Source organism: Gymnoscopelus microlampas (assembly GCF_963454915.1).
Source record: "Gymnoscopelus microlampas genome assembly, chromosome: 23".
Lineage (NCBI taxonomy): Eukaryota > Metazoa > Chordata > Actinopteri > Myctophiformes > Myctophidae > Gymnoscopelus > Gymnoscopelus microlampas.
In genome coordinates this window covers 19,194,916-19,217,827 of record NC_139960.1, presented here as the reverse complement: position 1 = coordinate 19,217,827, position 22,912 = coordinate 19,194,916, and the positions used below count along the sequence as shown (strand labels likewise).

At 39.2% G+C, this 22,912-nt stretch overlaps 1 protein-coding gene across 1 annotated transcript in view; it reads right to left on the bottom strand.

Moving 5' to 3' along the window:
• Positions 1 to 16,958: 16,958 nt before the first annotated feature.
• Positions 16,959 to 22,912, bottom strand: part of LOC311040220 (monocarboxylate transporter 2) — a 34,748-nt gene continuing 28,794 nt past the window's right edge. The window contains exon 5 of the mRNA XM_084050361.1: positions 16,959 to 22,358. Within this exon, the coding sequence (XP_083906487.1) occupies positions 22,099 to 22,358 (260 nt within the window). The 3' untranslated portion in view covers positions 16,959 to 22,098. The remainder of the gene's footprint in view (positions 22,359 to 22,912) is intronic.

Genomic DNA, 22,912 nt, shown 5'->3' with positions numbered 1-22,912 from the left:
CAAATGATGACAACTTCCTCTGTACCACTGTCAGAGTGTATAATTACAGACTAATTACAGACTCCATATAACTTTTGAAGACTGTGAAATAGTTATCCCAAAGAACATTTTGTGTCCTGTATCCTTTAGTCTCCATTCAAGTAACAAGAGTCTTTTCATGTGGACATTCTTCAACTTATTAAATATTCATTCTAAATACTGCTGTATACAATAAGCTAAAACCCTTTACAAAAGATATCCTGAATAAGCAGTATACAGTACCCTATGTATCCTATCTATTTTGGTTTCTCACAAACATATCTGATTGTATGGGCTTCTTATCCCAGCTGAATGCCTGACAGTACCTCTGCCAGTTTGTAAGTATTATGTGATCAAAATCCATTAGATTGGATTTGGTAACTTGGCTAGCCCAATAAGACCTGGAACGCATCTGTGTCATTTTTTATATTTGAGCTAAAAGGCATTATTTTACACTTTAGCTATTCAAAAATAGCAGATATACAAGCTCATAGCACGGCACCGAGTGCGTATTCCCAACAGAATACTGTTGGGATTTAGAAGACATTTTGTAGATTCTGCTTCAGGTCTCTGGGCTAGTAGAGTTTACACAGCAGCATAAACAATCATATGAAATGGTTAATGATACATCTTGCAGCAGCGGTACCTCAAAATATCATATTTGACTATTTCAATCCCTGGACTTGCAGAGACAATGTAGGCTCAAATAATAGCAGATTTACAAGCTCATAGCGCGGCACTCGCTGCCGCGCTATGAGCTTGTAGATCTGCTATTATTTGAATGAACAAAACTCATCCAACTACAGTTAAAACTTGAGCAAGGAGCTGAACTCACAATATAGTTCAGTAACCAGAATAAGTTTTGCAATTTACTGTATACATGAACCAGAGCATGTTTGTGTCCTCAGCAAAACCCTGTTTCCTGGATAAATATAGAGTGGATTAAAAATAGAAAACAGGATTTGGCACATATTCTGACACCGTTGCATCTATATTCTATTGCCTGTGTCTGTGCGGGTTGACAATACCCGCCTGGCTAATAAATATGCATTTGGTGTGCGATTGCCAGCTGCCCCTTAAACCAGGCGCTCATGCATGCCCTGGTGGTGATGGTGCCGGCGCTCTGCTCCAATTGTGAGAAAAATCTGTTGCCTGGTTCTCAACGTGGGGTCCGGGGACCGCCAGAGGTCCTTCAGGGGGAATCCAGGGGATCCCCAGCAAAATGAGGAACATTATAAACACATTATAAACACAGCAATTCGAAAACAGCCTTCTCTTATGGGGGTCCCTGGCACAAAATCTATTCAAATGGGGACACGAATATGTTTGAGAACCACTAGCCCACTGTTCTCAAAGTGGGGTCCGGGGACCCCCAGGGGTCCTTGGCGAGGTTCCAGGGGGTCCCCGGCTAGAGGAGTTAATTTAGCATCACAATCATTTGAACCACTTTATACATATTCTATACGTTTTGCTATGGATACTAAATAGCAGATATACAAGCTCACATCGGGTCACTCCGTGCCTTGCTGTGAGCTTGTACATCTACTATAAAAAAAATATATATAATAAAAAAACATTTTTTTAAACATGTTTTAACACAAATCTTCTATTCTGGGGGTCCCTAGCACAAAACATTTTCAGATGGGGGTCCATTTACATATCAATTTGGGGGTCCTTGACATGAAAAAGATTGAGAACCAGTGCACTATCCTATACTGTAGCTAATCAAGGACATTACCACCTCCTACCAAAAACCTTCCAACATTATAATCTTGCCCATTTTCAAAATACTAACTAATTGAAAACACTAATGCCTCTGTGTTTCATAAAGACTACAGACCTCACTATTGTACGTGAAGAACAAAACATGTCGTTTTTATCTAAAGGTTCTCTGGGCTATACTCCTGCACAACAGTTGTTAGTTTATTACACAACAGATAAATGTTTTTCCATGACGAGGTAAAAATTGTATTACAAGCAGTCTGAACAAAACTAATTACAACGATTACAAGAATAAGTCACCTTGTTTATCTGATTGCTTTGCGGGTCCTCCAATAAAATCAATTTTCATGGTTTCAATTGCATCCCTTAATTAAGAAAGGTTCTCTCCATGTAACAGCACCCCTTGGCTCGCATTGATTAATGCCTAATTTAGCAATCAGGGAGGGCACTGAGAAAGCACCAAGGAAGCAAATATGAAAAATGGAGACTGTAGCAGACAGGACTAAGTGTGACATGAAATTGAGTTCACCAGGGGTAAGTGTTAGAGAAATATGTGTCTGTGTGTGTGTGTGTGTGTGTGTGTGTGTGTGTGTGTGTGTGTGTGTGTGTGTGTGTGTGTGTGTGTGTGTGTGTGTGTGTGTGTGTGTGTGTGTGTGTGTGTGTGTGTGTGTGTGTGTGTGTGTGCTCATGCTGTTGTGCATGTTAGTACACAAACATAACGCATGGCATGACCAACATGTCAGACATGCATGCCCTTTTTTGCATAACCTTGAAGTGACCCCAGCAAAAATACGAATAAAGGGGCAGTTCATTGGTACAGATGTAGAACATTGTACATATAAGATGACAGTATAGAAATATTTGTTAATTACAAAAGAAAGTACAGCAACAATGTACAGTACACTACTTACACCAACAATCAAGTCACTCATACTGTAGAATGTGCTATCCTATATTAAACTAAAGCAGGGCCACGTCACAATGACTCAGACATAACCATAAACAAACCTGACACGCCCATATACAAGCAGGACCATGGCCAAGTCACTATGACTTAGACATAACCATAAGCAAACCTGAGACACCCATAGATAGGCATATAACTATGACTCAGACAAACCCATAAACTAACCCATATATAGGCATATATGGATATCCGGTTGTCCGATCCACAGATCCGACCACTATACTATGCCCAATTGCCCATATATGGTCATATGCATATATGGGACCGACCGACTTCAAACTCGGTGCCGCATCGGCAAGGACTCAAGTAGTTGGGATAGGGCATCAAAAGTGATCAAGAAAGTCAATCAAAGAACAAGATTTGTTAGCAGGACTTCCTCTTTTGTGCTTGTAAGACTCTAGCTGGAGCTCTCATTCAATGCCATTTTGATTAACGCTTGCACCTCTTGGTTCTCCAACATCTCAATGTCACTAAAAACTAAGCTTCAGACCCTGAATATACCCTCATACCCGTCTCTAACTACTTCTCCAAAGTGAGCGACACCCATAGCCAGTGTTGCCAGATTCTGTGAGAGAAACAAGCAACCAGGTCTAGGAAAACCAGCCCAAAAGAAGCGACCATGGGCCACATGAGCACTTTAACATATACATCAGCCATTTGAAAATAGCAGATCTACATGCTCACAACGCGTCGCGATGCGACGCGTTGTGAGCTTGTAGATCGGCTATTTTCAAATGAAATCTTGCAGGGAAATTACAATAAGCAGATCTGGCAACCCTGCCCACAGCCACAACACTAGAGGGAGCAAACATGATCTGGTACACCCGTATTTGGAACAAATGTGGGGAAAACCTCATTCTACTGCTCTGCCACCAAATTGTGTAATGTCCTGACACCATCCATTAAAGGATGTGAATCACTGGTTTCTTTCAAAATTGGCCTGAAAAAAACATTTATCAGGAGACCACAAAGGGAGGTAAATGTAATATTTTCCCATCGAAAGGGAGGTGTCATTCACTGCCGCCGTTTTTCATTTTTCTCCTTTGTACATTTGTGGGACATTGATGAGTTAGAATATCTCTCTACCACTGCAGGGATGGTAGAGAAAATCTTATGTTTTTATTATTATTTGATTTTTTTAAGTAAAGTAAAGTAACTAGTTACTTTTATGAGGGCAGTAACTATAACTAGTTACTTTTTAAAAGTAACTTGCCCAACACTGGTTATTGAACACATGTGGCACTTCTGCATTAAGAGATTGTGAATGTGATTGTCATTACAATTTTACTGTAATCCACAAAAGTGTGACAGTTAATTCCTTTTGTCAATAGGTTGTGTTTTTAACAGCAGTTGCCACTTGCCAGCAAGCAAAGACAAATAAAATGGGCTTTGGTCTGCGTTTGCCACTGTATAACACCCAATCACACAGACCATTCAGTTTAATTGATCCAGAACACAAGCGATTGCTGTAATCTAAAGTTCTCCATAACCAGCAATGGGTGAGTGATAATTCTCTGTATGAGATCTTATTTTATTCTAAGGCAATCAACGTGGGACTGCCTCTTGGCTCTTCCATGGGCAGAGAGGGAGAGTGTATTGTAGATAGCACTGGGCATATCACTATTGTCACTTGTCACTATTGGCTTACAGTGACAAAGAAATCCCTGAACCGGAAGTTTACGGAATGCACTGGAGTCTATGAGCGTTTGTCACCATTTAGATTTATATGAACCACGTGACCGGCGTTGTTCAAGCAACTCTCTAATACAAGGCTCTGTAAGGGGCATACCTGTGTGTACCGATGACATCAGGGATCTCCATATATTGGCATAAAAGGGACTAGCACTGCCAGATACAGAGATCTCCATATATGGGCAGATTGGGCACAAAAGGGACACAGACAGACAGGTACAACGGGTAAATTAGATAGCATGTTATGTAGACAGATAGTGTGTATAGTTTCAATGTACAGGCTGATGATAGGTTCTTGGTTTACGTATGCATTAGTTATTATTAGATTATTGGTTTACTTATGTATTACTTTATTATTAGATTACTATGCATTTGATGTATTATGATGTATTATCTTGTGTCCTTGCTTACTGTAAATCGCTCTGGATTTAGAGCGTCTGCTAAATGCCTAAATTGTAATTGTACTCAAAGCCCCCGACACTATGAAAGTTGCAATATTGACATGATTAAAGAAAACACTTTTGTGAACATAATATATTCACAAAAGTGTTTTCTTTAATTATCGTTATGCCCAAAATAGAGACACCTGGTTGAAAGTTGTTAAGACGCACACAATTCAAACAGATTATGTCCCCCGCTGTTTGTCAGCGTCAGTCAGACTCATAACACTACAATACAGCTGCTTGTTAGCTCTCCTGCAGTACACGCAGCAATAACTATTCTCTATACATGAGAAACATAAGATGAATAAATTATGTGACTTGTTTGAAGAACAGAATAATCCATACTGTATGTCAGAACCGACACGGCAAACACATCAGCACGGAAACATGTTAGGCTTGAACCAACACAAATAAAGCATGAATAACGCAAGCATTACATTAGCATGAATTAAAGCGCTGAAAAATTATGAGCAGCCTTATTATTACACAGCTGCAACAGAACAGTTGCGTCTTGGTAACAAAGCTTTTGCTTGCTAAATTATGTATGAGATATAATAAGCGGATAGGAAGGTATACGTGTTGTTTGTGGGGTGAGAAATGGAGAATATCAGTACAAACAAGTCCAGAAAAATCGAGCTGACAATGGAGAGCTCTACTATGCAACAGCATGCCTTCCATTTGGCTGAAAATGCACAAAAAAGCTAAACCTTGATTATACTTGTCATACGATGGTCAGCTGCAACACTGTTGCACGATGAAGCGTATAGTTGGCTTAAGGAAAGCACAGCCACAGTGAAGAAAGATTTACCGTGGAACGGTTTGCTTCAGGGAACCCGTTTGGAGTGTTAATGTTATTCTGGCCTGTGGACACATCCAGTTTACAACACAACAAAAGCAGGATGAGGTGAGAAGGAGGAGAGAGCAGCTTTCAAACAGCATATATTAAATGTCTTATTTCTCTCTCTTCACCTTCTGTGTTGCCTGTCCTTTGGGCCTGTCCCACGTCCTGGGGCTATGACACTAACAAGGCTTCCCACTATATGGTCTCTGTGGTCACACTGTATTTTCCTCAACACCAGTTCAGCACTGAATATCAATACGTTGCTTTACAAGTACTTCCCCCCCAAGTTGCTCAAATGATATTGAATCCTGGAGTCCGTCGCAAACCTCACCAATAGTTGACGTTTTGAAAAAAGGAACACGCGTGTGTAGGAGAAGCAGAGAGTGGGGAGGGCTACCCTGGGATTACACATGAGGGAGAGGCAAAAGCCTCGATGCTCTCTAACCTCACCAGCTGCTGTCCACACTAAGTAAAGATGCCGCGATCCGATTAACAGATCGGATATCGGCCCCGATATCAGCTAAAAAATGAAGATCGGATCGAATCGGATCGCAGCGAAAATGACCGATCAGACGCTCCGATCAAAGCACTCCATTCCAGTACTCCACTCCAGCAGTTCTATCCAGCACCTCTAACCAGCACGTTGTGAAACTTTGCTGACTATGATTCTGGAGAGGTTATGTTCTATGTTTGAGTAACATCACTGGATCAATCCTTTTTTTTAACATTTAGTTTTAACATAAAATCAGTAATAAAAAGTAAAAATAAAAAGCGTGGAGCGTGGACCGTGGATAATTGCGATTATCTCAAATAATTGCGATTAGGCGCTTATGTAACTTTAAGAACTGTGACAGGCTTTCGTGTCCAGTAAGTTAAGTTAGCATCCCCGTACAGCAGTGTTGATTTTGTCGACTAAAACTATGACAAAAAAATGTTGGTCGACTACCTTTTTTCACTGACGAAAACTAAATAAAATCTAAATAAAACTAAAGCTATGATGACTAAAACTAAGACTAAATATATTGACAATTTCGTCAACAAATAAAAACTAGACTAAAGACTAAAATGTTAGTGAGGGACTAGTGGAGAAGAGATCCAGTAGAACTAACAGACTAGTCATTCTATGTTTGGTTGCGCTCGGGTGTTGCATGCTGAAAATAGCAGATCTACCAGCTCACAACGCGTCGCAGCGCGACGCGTTGTGAGCTTGTAGATCGGCTATTTTCAGCATGCAACCAAGTCCAAGTGTAAAATCAGCCATTACAACGCCAGCAAGGCACCGCCAAAAATAAAACTAAATGATTCAAAAGACTATGACTGAAACTGAAGCAAACTTTGCTGTCAAAATCAACACTATAGTACCCGTCCCAGTTTGACAATGTTCATCCAAACTTCTATGTGTCATGATGGGGTAAGAGCTGCAACCCTGCTGTTCCATGAAATCCTGTGCAACCCGTGCCATGTTGAGAGGAACATGCCTAATTGTCACCTGCGGTGTGACAGGCCAGCAGCAGGTGGTCTGTGCTTCCCTCATCAGAAAACCGACACACTGCAGCCACTTGGATTTAGACGTCTTCTGTCCTCTCTAAAACCCAAAACCACTATAACCTCGTTGGAATGCAAAGATGATGCCTGTGAATTATCGCGTAAATCCTCCACATCCTGAATTAAGGCATTAACTTGGAGTTGAGAGGAGCATATGGTTACCAATTATTATGTACAGAGATAACGATGATCTGGGCCAACAGTTGTAGAAAGCAAGATGACGTTCATCAAGCTATAAGAAGTGGGGTTAACCAAACCTATACATCCAGCATGATGGGAAAGCCTGGAGACATGCTGGCTGTTGAGCCTGGAGTGACCCCCCCCCCCTGTGGATTTGGACTTCCTGTGGTAACACCCCCCCCCCCCCCGCAGGGCAGCCATAAGTAATTATGCCGGCGTAACATAAACTGATCAGAATTCGACTCACATCCGGCTCAAGACCTTGGGGCCAGCACCTTGGATGTGTGTCTACTTAATATTTGCACTTTGCAGGGATATTCACAGTTAATAGCTTGTAATACTTCAGAGCAACTCATTAATTAGAATAACAAACCCTTATAACAAGCGTATTCATACACGTGGAGTTTCCTCTTTGTGCCAAGGTGACCCGCCAGCATCTGAGACCCACAATGCAATATCTGTTCAAGTTGCAATACATCTCCCATAAAAATCCAATGCAGACAAACAGGGTAGAGTAATAAATTATGGTGGGAGCAAACAGTGAGAGGTGCCTTTGTGAGGCAGGGGATGGGAGAGATGAGCAGGGAAAAGTGTCAGAGAAAACTGCTGTGACTCGCAGCATATTTAGTTTGCATGTCAGCAGTTTGATTGTAATTAAATACCAAAACTGAACGGAGGTGTCCCAGTTTTCTCCAACTATGGCAGTGAAGCAAATAATCTCCACGTGACTGAGTTGAAGGACATGATTAATGAGATAGAAGTGCTCACAGAAATTAATAAATAGATAAAAAATACAAAAAAACAGTGATTTTCTGTTTTGTTTGTTGCTTTATTCTTTTCGAGGGTGTGGGCGGTTTGCAACCTTTCTCTCGGCTGAGATTTGTCTCGCGGTTTGTGACCGACAGTCCTCTGCTCTATGGACCACAGCTTCAGGAACATACAGAAAATGTATGTTCTGCAAACAACAAGCTAACTTTATCCTGCTCCAGTTCATGACAGTATATTCACCGGGCTTTCAGTGGGTTAAAGCACTGTTTCCCAAACAGTGGGTCGGGACCCATATGTGTTGCAAGTAAATACCCCTTTATTTTTTGTTTCCTATTCCTATGTGTTTCCTTTTAAAGATTACATTTTTAAGATTTTGAAAAAGTTAAAAACTAATTCAAACATTTTTTCAAAATAATTCCATTAAAATAAATTGTTTTATTAAGTACTGAAAATAGCAGATCTACAAGCTCATAACACGTTGCATCACAACGTGTTGTGAGCTTGTAGATCGACTATTTTCACTAGTTTGGGACCCGGGGAGACTTTTTCTTTTGGGTCTCGAGCTAAAAAGTTTGGGAAACACTGGGTTAAAGTGTCATTTCATTGCCAAACATAAAGACATTTGTTCTATATCAGGTGTCTTCAAAGGGGCTCCGGAACCCATAGGGGTTCCTCAGAGTTTATACAGAGTTAATTTTTTGAGTGATAAGAACATTCTAGTTTGTTCTTTTCTTTGTATTACCAAAAAATAAAATGTCTGAAAATATATATTAACATGAATCTAACATAATAGCAGTAGAAGATTATGTCTACTCAAACTAACTATACAAACTAACTAACCAAAAACATTTAATTTACACAACACTGATGATGATGCTGCTGTCAAATAAAATCTATGAAGCCACCAAAGCTGCAGCATCACTTGGCGACAACCCATACCATAGTCACTTAAAAGAAAAACAACAGTCAGCTAAATATGGTGAGCTAGCTTTGAAAGCCATCAAGTTGCATGGACGGCTTTCTCAAAAAAGAAATGAAGTTAAATATACAACACAATTCTATATAATATTATGCAGAGTGGGGGTCCCATGTGTCGAGTTTGCATGTTCTCCGCGTGTCTCTCAGGGTAGTTAATACCCTCACAAAAACATGTAATCCTGGTCGCTATACCGCCTCCCCCATGACAGCCGGGGCGCCTGATGGAGGGGAAGGGAACTGGTTGGAATAACGTGTTCCTTCCACGCGCTACGTCCTACCGGGGAAACTCCCCCTGTCAGGTGACAAGAAGGTCAGTTGGCTCTCATGCAATGAAGGAGGCATGAGGGCTCCCTAGGCTGGTGGGTGGAGTGTAGGATCACTTCGAAAATTGGCACCGGGTGAAAAAGGGTTAAAAAATCCTGGGATAAAAAAAATTGAGATAAAAAAAAAGAGTGGGGGTCCCTGCTTCGTCTCTCTACAGTAGGCCTAATGGGATAAAGATAAATATTTGACATTTAACTCAAGACTGAGATACTCTTTTCTTGGGTTGAGCTTTTTACACCCACAGTGTGGTATAACAGCGTTGACATTGCATTACAGGAAAATGCGGCCATAACACTTGAAATGCACTGTCCACAGACTTGGTCTGGCACATCCTGCCAATAAAGCTGACATTTTTAAGAGCACAGCCTCTGTTATTTCTACAGCACCATACCGGAGGTCTGGCAGGGTAAGCCCATTGACTATGATTCACAGACAGTATACTTCACATTACCGCAGAACCTTTTCCCAAAGCATACCGTTGTTTGTTTGATTCTAGAGAAGCCATTGGATTCGATTAATTTCAGGAACGGTATTAAAATCCAATTGCAGAGACTTGAGATAGGTAATTCAACAACACTAAATATAAGTGGATTTTTTTTTCCTCCGTTGCATTTTAATGCATTTTAAAGTGCAAATTGATTTGAAAAGTCTAGCTGAAAATAGTGCCCGTAGAAAATATTGATTTACCAACTAAATTCACTTCATTCAAGTGTGGCTGACACCGACTCAATTGTTCAGGTAAGCTTGGCAACGTTTTAATAAAAAAATTAAACAAACATGACATCTAAGAATGAAGCCATTCATTCATTAATTATGTTTATTTACAATATGGCCGAAGGTGTTAATAGACAATGACATGTATAAGATACCTGTATGGTCCTTTAAGAGTGAAATTCAAATACAGTACAATCCCAGATCATCTCACCAATTTGCCAACACCAATATGTCACACCCATATCTGTACTCATCAATAATAGTGTACCTCATTACTACCTTTTACAAATATAATAATTTATCTGATATCAAAGGAGGCCAAACACTACAAGTTAGTGTGCTTCTATTTATATATATATATATATTTTATTTATTCCAAATTAAGAAACTGATTAAATCTGACAACAGTCAAGGAAGATAAAGAGAAAAGGCATCAAGGCATCATTTCTACCCTTTTCACACAAGGAAAAATGACCTCACCAAAACTTGTCATTTCCCCTTTCAAAGACAGTCTTAGACACTATAAATAACACCCCACTGTATTGGATGTTGTCACTGCACATAAAAACCAAGCTAAGAGTGCCCCCTATGTTCCGGAATGCGGCTTTCATGCCTGCAAAAATCTGACACTCATTGATATAATAAATTGGCTTAATATAACTAGTCAGAAAGTAGTCAGAATGTGATATGAGTATGCTTCTCTTTAATGGCCCTTTAATGAGCCAAAATTTCTTGCTTTAAACCATCAATTTAGAAATCCAAAACCTTGCTTTTTTTTTTTATACCCCCTGCAGATCATCTCTGAGAGCATCTGAGGTAAGATACTGAAGAAACTTTCACATTCACAATGCCCTCCCGGTGTGCTAGTGTCATCCCACGTTACTGTAAAGTGGGAAGACAGGTCAGATCTAAGGGATCTTCAGCAGATCTTCACTGTCATATCTGCTAAACTGAGAGAAACTCTTGACAGAACGTAACCCATGCTCAAAATGATTTCCCTTCAATGAGTTTCCCCTTCTAGATGAATGTTCTATCTACCAGTGCTGGAAGACTGCCTACATAAAATAGTTGCAAAGCCCAAATCAAAGCACTTAATCTAAAAAGATCCCCTGAATCCCCTCAGCAATGACACTGCGGGACAAGTAAGCCTGTCATCTACGATGCACAAGATTCTCACAAATATTCTCCCTGTATAAGCATGTGACGTACTGTAATTGGCCATGATTCAATAACAGCATTCAATTCCTTAATATCAATTAAACTAATCACAAAGAAAGTGATTGCCATGACAAGTCAAAAGGCTAGATTAAAAATACACACTTTCCCAATGAGCAGCGGTGAGATAATTGGCAAACCCATTGCAAAATAATGTACAGCCAACTCCTCACTCCAGAAACCAGGCGACACAGTAGACAGATGTGCTGTGGAATATGCCATCCACAGCCCGAGGCATTTTCACAGTTCTAAAGGCTTCCACTGTCAAAATGGGGCGCCTGGGAGAGCTCAACACGAAAGTTAAATGAAGGTTAAATGGAAGCACTTCAAAGAGGGAGTTCTCCACAGAACAGAAAAAAATGGCAAAAAGGTTAATGCGTGTCTTGTTGAGAGACGCCGGTGAGAGCTTGTAGCTTTTGGGCATGGTGGTTTGAGGTCCAGTTCGGGTTCGAGATGCCTCAGGGCCGAGCAGTTATTTGTTTCATTCAGATGGTAACCATGACTAGCGCACTAATTACATTCTGAGCAGGTGCTTGGGTAGCATTTTTTATTTTTCTTCCCATCCCCCCCTTTTTTTAATATACCCCATGCCAGATGCCTCTGTTATGTCCTCAATATATATAAGCTACATATCACCCACTATTATTCTGCCATGAAATAAAGCTTATCTTCATGACTGTGTGCAGCTATTGGTCTGGTTGGGAGGTATTCTCCAGGGAGTTGCTAGTTCCAAGTCCAGTGCTTTTTAATGCTTCATGGGATGAAGCATTACATTAAATTATATCATTATATTACATGATTTCCTGAATGTGCTATGGGTGAGATAATGGTTAATACCGACAGCATTAACTCAGCAGATATGTAAATCTAATGTAATTACTGGCTCAATGCCACATCAAAGCATTGTGTGACAGTGCGCCCCCCCCCCCTTCAGTGTTATTTAGCATAACATTGTTCGGGGTGTGCGGTTGACACTTATAGGCGTATTTGTGGGAGCACAATGAGACAATTAATTGCTAACCATCATAACTAAAAAGGAAGCCACGGGGAACCATGTTGAATTGAAGCTCCGCATGGCTTCACTGTACCACGGAATCAAGTTCGACACCGTTTTGAAGGTCAGCTCCTTCCGCATTCAAACCCCATCCAGGCGGTCCCCTGGGGGTCCCCACTCCGGCTAAACTGCCTATCACAGAAAACTAGAGAGGCTCATTGTTCTTGCCTCTCCTGTTGACCCTTCCTGCCCCATTAAAATCTAGCCTGAAACTCTGCCTGAGGGTCTACAGCCATCATTGGCATGCATGCCCTGTTATATGGCACCGCATACTAACGAGAAGGGTCCGTGCACATTGGTACGAGGCACAGGTTTGCATCCTAAAATGTGATAATGGAACTGGGACGGAGACGGGGGGGGGGCCTGTCACACTGAGAATAATTACTTGTACACCAAGCCTTTAGTTAAGAAGATATTGTTTTAAGGGTACACTGGCAAAGATTCAGCCTTATATATAGTACAGCCCAAGATTTAGGGACACGTATCAACATAACGACACATTTTGATGGATACAGTTCTCCAGGACTAATAACCTGCACTTAGTGCACTATATTTGTCCCTATAAATAAATGAGCTTGAGCCTGAATCTAACAAAGCACAGGTGTTCTTTCTGACACTGTACTCTTTATGCCTATAGGCAGCAGTCACCACTTTCTACACAATCTTAGCCATGTATTAATGTAGTGACAAGCCTAATGCATGATCTCTGCTTATACATTTTACGCGCGTGCGCACACACACACACACACACACACACACAGTTTGCAATATCCATGTGCCCTTCACCCATAGGGTCTATATTCTATCTATGCAACGAGGCTAAAGCACTACGATTTGTTTAATTCACAATAGGTTAAGCCTATAATATCTACTGGTTCTCAACCTGGGATGGGGGTCCTTAGTAAAAGTACTCCTTATGCAGAATGTCCGTTTCACAACATGTCTAAAAATGTATAGAAATCTTTTGAAAATAGCAGATCTACATTGTGAGAAGCGATCAGTTGGCTTGAGCTGAAACCAAATTCCCCCCCGCAGGAGCAAGTAGGTCAATGTTATTATTATTACATACAACCAGCAGGGTTGCCAGATCTGCTAATAATAAAATTATAATTTCCCCGCAAGATTTTGTTTGAAAATTGCCTATCTACAAGCTCACAATACAACCACCAGGGTTGCCAGATCTGCTTATTATAATTTCCCCGCAAGATTTTATTTGAAAATGGCCGATCTACAAGCTCACAACGCGTCGCATCGCGACGCGTTGTGAGCTTGTAGATCTGCTATTTTCAAATAGCTGATGTATATGTTAAAGTGCTCATGTGGCCCATAGTCGCTTCTTTCGGGCTGGTTTTCCTAGACCTGGTTGCTTGTTTCTCTCACAGAATCTGGCAACACTGGCAACCAGGCCTGGAATGTAGTCATTTTAGGGGCAAGGCCACTTGGCCTTTGATGTTGTCCATTTTTTGAGGGCACAATAAAGGCCAAATGCCAGAGCAGGAAGGCCATCAAATAAAACAAGATTTTAGTCCAGCAAAGAATTAATTGAATTTAAATGTAATATGTAGACAATCTGCAGTGAAATAAATACATTGTGGTATTTACAATCTGATCCATGCTCAGCCCTGCACCAATCAAGGTCACTGGATTGGTTTAAAGAGGAAGTGAAGTGAGTGAACTTTTCACTAAGGGAAGTGAAGAATTCATAATCTCAACAAAAGACACTGGAAAGAAAGAGGCACTGGAGTTACGTTTACATATTGACAAGAAAGAGACACTGGTGTGACGTCTACGTAATGACAAGAAAGAGACACTGGCCAAATAAAAAAGGAAAAACAGCACCCTCTGCTGCTTTTTACTATTTCACTTAGCTCTGAGGGGAGCAAAATGGAGCACCTGAGCGCAAGGAAACCAAGGTTTTGGTCTGCCTTCAGCCTTCCGGTGGTGCGACTATGTTTTCATTCCCACTAACAATATTTCTACACGGAACACTAACACCACTTCTCCCAGAGAACATGGATCGTTTTGGTTATAAGCCCACTTGTTTCTATGATGAAAGCGCAAGTTAAAATCTTTCTGTGGTTTTGTCTGCTCCGAGGACGCTATTGTTAAATGAGTTTCGGTTTGTTTTTAGTGGGGAAGGATCGGCAGACACGTAAATCCCGCCCACTACATTTGATTGGGTAAAGCGCGGCCTGCTTCCTGATCTGAAGGCACGCCCACTTGTAGGCCAGTGCGTACGCGATATGACGAACCCCCCCGACAGATTGAAGCGGAGAGCAGAATCTGTTCCTGAGAGATTAACAAGAAAGAGACACTACTGGTGTCTACCCATTGACAAGAAAGAGACACTGGTGTCTACATGACAAGAAAGAGACAGAGGAGAAAGTGGTACAGTCAGCTGGGGCATTACGGCCACTGTGGCCTCAGGGCATGTCATGTTTTTGTGGGGTACAACATGGCCAAACTGTGGGGGCAACGACGGCCATGGCCTTCTTGGCCTCCCTGAAATTCCTGCCCTGCATACAACACAAGCAGCAAAGACAAAAGAAAAGAAAAAACTAACTCCTACCTTGAGCAGGCTTCTACTTGACTTCAGATAGACCCCCCTCTCTCCACTTCATCCTCAAACTCTGCAATGTTGTCATCTGGGGTCATCACCTTGACTCTAGTACCAATGACTCCTATTTAATAGCACAGTATCTGAAAGAAAGAAAGAATTGGAACACAGGTAATTTTTTCTATTTCCTGAAAAGTTCAATTTTGACATACAACGTAGGCAAGACTTGTCCTTCAATGGTCAAGTGACAAGGGTTGTACAATCATATAAACATAAAACACAATACCATACAAAACAAACAAAACAACATCCACAAAAAAAAGAAGTTATCAATACATCTATATAACAACATCAGAGCCAGGGGGATTTACTAACAGAAAACATTAAAGAGTGAACACAAAAAGACAGTTCTTGCAGTTTTCTTATTTTTTGAGTCAAATTGTTTTAATGTACTGCCTGGCTTCAATCTAAAATACAATGAATGAGGTTTGGAATGACTATTTGGATTTATGAATATGAAATGTAGCTAGAATAATGACCAAATTAATTATGAATACCTCATTTTTCTTCTTATTACTGTTATTATTGAAGCCAAACAGTACATTTTGCCAGTAGGCCTAAAGACTAAAGTGAGTCAACATTATCAACAATATACAGAGATACATCCTTCCAAAACGTGTTAGTGTGGGTACAATTCCAAAATAAGTGCAGCATGACTCTGGTACATTTCACACAATGAACACTTCACACAGATGTGTTTCTTGAACATTAAGAAGATAATTAATATCTACGCATTTACCTTCATGAGCTTTGTTTACTACTAGGCCTGCATTGCGTCAGCATCACAATCAGTTTAATCAAACACAGCTTTGCTCTACAGCTGGTAAACAGCAGACACGGAAGCGACTCACTGGTCTCAATCAAATAAAAACTAATATTACTGTCTGCCAAATGTTAGGCTACTTGAAAAAACCCACCTTGATGCAGAAAACCAGTGATTCTCCTCCTGTCAACAGTCACACTCAGTCTTTACATGGCGTTCAAACATGACAGCTGTGGAGTCAGTCAGGACTAAGGAGAAGAGTATTTTTGAAATGTGGCGCCAATCTGCTGTCACAGTTCTCTGTTCCTCAGCAGTGGTGGTGGTGGTATCATAGGCGATTTTTGCCTCTGCCACCAGGGGGCGCAAAGAAAATATATGAACATATATTTTTATATATATATGCACATATATATGTGACATATTTGGAATTGGCCGTCTGCATATGTCTCTACATATATGTACACATATATCCACATGTGGCATGTATGTGGACATAATATAAGCTATATATGATATGAGACATGTATATCTTTTTTTAATATAAAACAAATATATATAAAAAAACAAATCCAGGCCCCCCATGCCCCCCCTAAAAATCACCTATGTCGTTTTTTTTTATATATTGAATTTTTCAAGATATGGGGTCCCTGGCACAAAATATTTTATTATATTTTTGTATTATTCTGCAGCTGAGAAGTACATATTATTTTGGGGGTCCTTGACATGAAAACGTTTGAGGACAGCTGGTTTAAAGAACAGTTTTTCTCAAACTCAAATGACAGGAAGTGCATAGCCCAGTAACATTTCCAGTTTGGGGAACATTTTTCAATAGGATTTCAATAAGATTATGATAGAGGTGACAGAAATTATTAGCAATATTCAGCATCCTAAAGGATTCTATTGGAACATTGTAAAACTGCAGATTCATATAGGAATTTAGAACCCTACAGGAATTCTAATGGAACATTGGAAAAGGATTCTTATAGGAATTTCATAATCCTGATTTTCTTTTGCCTTGTAGGGTCTATCACAGAATCTGCAGATTCAACAGACCTTGTTTATATTATATATATTGTTTATATATTATATTAAGTAATAAGGAATTCACGAGACAACGTTTAAGCATAGGATTATGCATATACTTTATTGAACTATTATGATATATTGTATCATTATATTACAATTACAAATGAAAAATAATAATCTGTTTTCCATACCCGTGTGTGATATACTTAATCTTACCCTGGCTGCAGAGGTAGTGGAAATATTGACACATTCAGTTTGAATGTCACATTGCTCTATTGTTTAGCAAGCATACAATACGTCTGCTACTGGAAGGTACTAATGGACTGTGAATAATGTTCAATCAGGTAGCTCCACAGGCGGAGCACAGATTACAGTGCTAAACCATATCAACACGTTAACCGTATACACACTCTTCAAAATACAGGCTTCAAACATATTTACTGTACACCCACACTACACCTTTACGTACACCTTTATCTTTTAATATTAGTAGAGATATGCCACCATAACACAGCATCAGCTTTAGGTCTACATAGTCTCAAATGCTTAATTCTTCATGAGTGTTATTTAAAGAAAACTGAATACCTGCATAATAAATCACACAATGGTGTGTCTAGATTATTCAAATCACACACGTATTTGTAAACATAAAGACAGTAGGAGTAGCCTAGAAGCTGAAACATCACCCAAATGTCACAATTTAAACGTGAGTCACACAGTACATTAGTGTCAAAATGATATTTTCAAACTAAAGTTTCAAAGAAGGCACGATAGCTTACATACCAAAGATTAATGATTGATTAATTGATTAGGGTAGTGTTCACATTATGCTCCCAGTAGCAATACCACCATGTATATAAACAGCAATCCAAAAGAAAATCACTTTCGTCCATGTTGAAATGAACACAGCAAAAGTCCTGTGTGTCTATCGAACTCTAATGGAGACTTTATCAGTACGAGTGAAAGAGAAAGGGTATAAGTGAGCACCATTGAAATAAATATACAGTATACAACGGACACTTCAATGCTGTACTTCAGTATCAAACAAAAGAGTTATGCCTAATTTATGCTCCATCGTACGACACAGTACACAGTAATCATGGTCTAGTAAGTGACACTTTTGTTCAATATTAAGATGTGTTAATAGTTAATGTATTCATAGCAATGAGTCATCATGTCCCCCCGCAAAGTAGGTGGTTGTGAACACAGAAGTGGGTGCATATGACCTATGAACAGTATACTTTTATATCTATAGTGCGCACAGAGAGGGCATAAGTGCAAGTTGTGAAGAGCTCTCCATCTCATGAAATGACCCGAGAAATAAAAAGGTTAGGATCACATTCTGACAAGTTTAACTTGTTGATAGAGAAGAATATGTGTTCCACTATTACATTACAAGATTAAAGCCATGTCATCTTGAATTAGCACATCCAAATTAAACCCATCAACATATACGGTGATAGACACATGAATGATAAACCATGTTCAGCCATTTTGCATACCAGCATCAAGTCTTTTGCGTTTAAATAAAGCATACATATTAAATATCCAATTGTAACATTCATTAGTTATACCATTCTAAATCCAGATTTGATCACATTTTGATCTTGATGAGAAAACACACAAAAGAAAAAAATAAGAGTAACTAACTGTAATTGATAAGGCTAATGGTGTACAGCATTAAATTAACCCTCATGTGTCTGTATATTGGGAGTAAATGGCTATCAGTACATTACAGTTTTGGTCCTCAAAATAAAATAAAACAGCTATTTCTATCGAAAATACACAAAAACATCACTTTAAAGCCTGAAGACATCGCATTTTAACAAACATTTTCTGCATAGTAATAGTAGTCCAAGTAAATAGAAGAACTATTTGTGGCACAAATCCAAATGTTGCCCGTCTTAACTACATTAAGCCTGGCATCCCTATTTTGGGCAAATTTAAAAGAAACCTTCTCAATTATTTCCCATTTAACACATTTCCAAAAATAGCAAAAACAGCAGATCTACAAGTTGAGCTTGTAGATCAGCTACTTTTGCTCTTCATCATATGTTGAAGTATATAGGACTTAATGAATGAGTCTGATTTTATGCAACAATGTTTTACTTTTATACCCAAATACACTTTATTTTACCGTATAAGTTGAAATTGTTATACAAGCATTTTCATCCAAAGTATTAAGATGCCCAGGTCGTTGAAAAGTTGAAAACAAAGAAACATGTTTACAATTCCCCATAGATGACACACCTATTTAGTGTAAAACATGAGCCAACACGAACTAAACTGAAACTTTAGAAACTATAGTATTTGAGTAGAAAAGACAACTAGAGGAGGAGCTTGGTTTAGATATTTTGGAACCAGCAGGGGGCAGTGTTATTCAAATTGTACATTCCCTCACATCAATTGCATACTGTATTATTACATTCAGCATATTTACCCCGTTTACAGCGGATAAAAACAGTGTCTGTTTTTTGCAAAGAAAGCACAAGCAAACAAGTCTTCCAAAAATGCTCACAGCTAATAAATTGAAACAAAATTACATAAATTCAAAATATAAAATACTGTTTAAATCTGTGTGAAATGCTGGTAGGCAGTGCAAAACGGAACAGCATGTCTGAATAGTGGAAAGATAACAAGTGAATCAAGTGCAGTTTGTGACTTGAAAAGAACAGAGAACAACAGGTGGGGTTATTCCAGACAAATTAGATTGTCCACAGATTAACAAGGTTATAGTCAAGACAGGACTACTTAAGAGTCAAGACCAAGACCGGTTCAAGATCAAGACAAACAAATGATTGAGACAAATTCAACCCCAGAAATGCACAGTAAATTCAGAGTGTTAGAATTGTGCGCAAATCTTTCACAATTACATTACTCACAATATACTATTAGTGCCATACATTTAGTTATCCATTTGAAATGTAGGCAAATACACAGTGTTGTCCATAAACTAATAGTAGTGATAAAGCACAAACACAACAGTGCCACTACAGAAACAAATCACTTGTTCACTTCCACTTTGAATTAACCACTTGAAACCCCAGCATCCATACATATCCTGGTGGAAATACTAGCCAAAAAAAAGAGCAGATCTACGAGCTTGTAGAGCGGAGATTTTTGGCAAAGAGATTTTGGTGTAGACAAAAAAAAAGCGGTTCAAGTACAGAGACAACTAAGGTCTAGTTTACAAAGGGGTTTAAGTGGTTAAATTAGTTTTCGGAAGGAATTTGGGAGCAGTAATTCAAGACCAATTTGGTCCAAACATCTATACTGTATTATGAGGGTGCTGTATCTAGAGTTGGGCTTAAAACCAAACCCTGAAGAAGAATCTCAAGGATAACCCAGCAGATGGCTTTCAAAATAATCATCAATAATCACAATTTTGGTTTATAACTGATTGTTAAAGCATATTGCTCAATAGATTCAATTGAAATATAAAATAGGCTTTTAAATCAAGTGCATAATTGTATTAATATTAGATATTATTAACTGAATTTTCTTCATGGGATCAATAAAGGTTTATGTGCATAAATGCAGCTGAAAATGGTATTAGTATTTTTACTAGCGTTAACGTTCCTCATTCAAATTTAAAGTAATTTAATATATTTGCATGGATCTTATTTAATTTAAAAGTGTTAAGTGGTTAGACTAAATAAGATACAGGTAGTTTAATCTTTAGGGTTAGTTAGTTAGTTAGTAATATGAATATAAGTGATTAGAAAGAGCCAGGAACATACTATGTGTGTATAATACTTACAAGTATTCACCTTCATTGCATTCATTACATTTAAGGCAATGTATCACACACCCATTCTCAGAAATTACTTTTATAATGACCAAAAGAAATGCGTTTCCCTGTAGAGGTGCATCAACATGAACAGATTACAAAGACTATATATTGCTCATGGGCTCTAGGTTCGGTAAAAAACTAAAACAAAACAAAAACAACACTAATGTGCCCGATGGTTTTGGTCATTTGTACATCATTAAGGCCCAAGCGACAAACACTGCATTCAACCTCAAATGGAATTAATTGAATTGCATCAGTTTGTTAAATATCTATGAGGTGAAGTATGGCCTTTTTATGTACATAAATACAGCTGCAACATACTCCATGTGCAATAGTAGTTATACTACAACTGTTTAGTATCTTCATCTAAAGTGAGACTTTTGTGCAGTTTCACTACACAACATTACGTATACAGTAGGGTTGGGTAATATAGGCCTACTGATATATCTATATCTATATCGTGATATGAGATTAGATATCCTCTGAGATTTTGATTTGACATAGGTTGTCCTCATTTGGTTTTAATCCGGTAAATTCAATTTTATACTTTAAAAAAAATGTGCCAAAATAGCCAATCTACAAGCTCTAAACGCATCACATCGTGACAAATTGTGAGCTTGTAGATATGCAATTTCCTTTTTTATATATATTACAATATCGATATATATATAATATCATCATAATATTATATTACTGTCAAATTATTGTCATCTAGGTCTATATTGCCCAGTCCTAATATACAGTGCTCAGAGCGGCAGCATAATACATGAGCACCAGAGCCACCAGCTGTTACTTCATCTGTCCCGTTTGTATTTGGATTAATATGTCAGCTAATTGCACCTTCATACATATAGTAACCTCTGTTGTGAGGATCAAACCTGTGATCTTCCAGTCCCAGAGCAGACTTTCCTTCCTATCCATCAGGGGGGGCGCCCTGCCATTATTCCTGGTGGTGAAAAGTGCCACCTTTGCACTTTAACATCTCTATTTGTTTAATTTTTTAACATCGGGACCTCAATTAGAACAGATGAATTTGTTTGCTGGTGCGTCAGGTTCAGTGGCACAGGCTAAATACAAAAAGCATACACTACTACACTGTATTCCACATTACCGCCGTCTCATTCTCTGCCAACGAGCCTTCTACCATGCATATCGATATCGTACACGGCACATCGTTAACACATTTCTCCACCACCTGATTATTTTGCATGTAGTCCACGGCTGTTGCCATTTCAAAGACAGATTTGACTCACAGTATCCTCTAACACACGCGTTACTTTGGCAGTTACTGTTGTTGTAGAAGTGCACAGGCTCCCTGCACGGAGCCCCAGATAAAGCCTGGAGGATGACACCTCTTTGACTTATAGAGTTTGGTTTGATCGCAGCAGTGGGCTTCTATAGTAGCGGTAGACAGTGAATACTTGGCATGACTAGAGGACTAGATGTTGGTCTCATGCTGCGTAGCTTCCTTGTCCTTACAGTCGTGGTCTTCAGAGGAGAGGGCGTCCGTGTCAGATTTGACATGGACCACGTCATCCGTTTCCGCCTGTTTGTACATCGCCTCGTGCTTGCGCTCGCGCTCCAGGAGTCTGTAGTTGATGAAGTTTCCGATGAAGAGCCAGATGCTGGCCAAAATCACGATGACTCCGCAGCAGAAATACATGTACTTGTAATTTTTTGTGACGTCGACCAGCATTCCTGTAGGAGAAAAAAAAATATCAGTAAAGGTAATTCATGTTCAATGCCATTAGGGGATCTATGAGGTAAGGTAAGCTCATAGTGCGACTGAGTGCCGCACTATGAGCTTGTAGATCTGCTATTTTTGAAAAAGAAATCGTGAAAATGTGTGCAAATCTTTGAATATACATTTTTAACTAAAATCTTTGCTTCTGGGGGTCCCTGGAACAAAATATTTTGAGATGGGGGGGGGGGGGGGGTTCCGCAGACAAATACATATAATTTTGGGCGTCCTTGACATGAAAAAAGTTTGAGAACCACTGATATTATAGCAACATACGTTTTTTTTCAAAAATAACTTTTAGGATTTAGAAGACATCCCCAGAAGCAAAGATTTGAGTAAAATAAATTGCAGATCTACAAGCGTTACAAGCTGGTAGACCTGCTATTTTTTGAATAGCCCAAAGTATAAAATAATGGTTATAGCTAAAAATCTAAAATGACACAGTATGTGTTCCCGGATTGAATGAGTTAAAATGTGAAAGTCTCAGCAGTGACCAAGGATTAAATACACA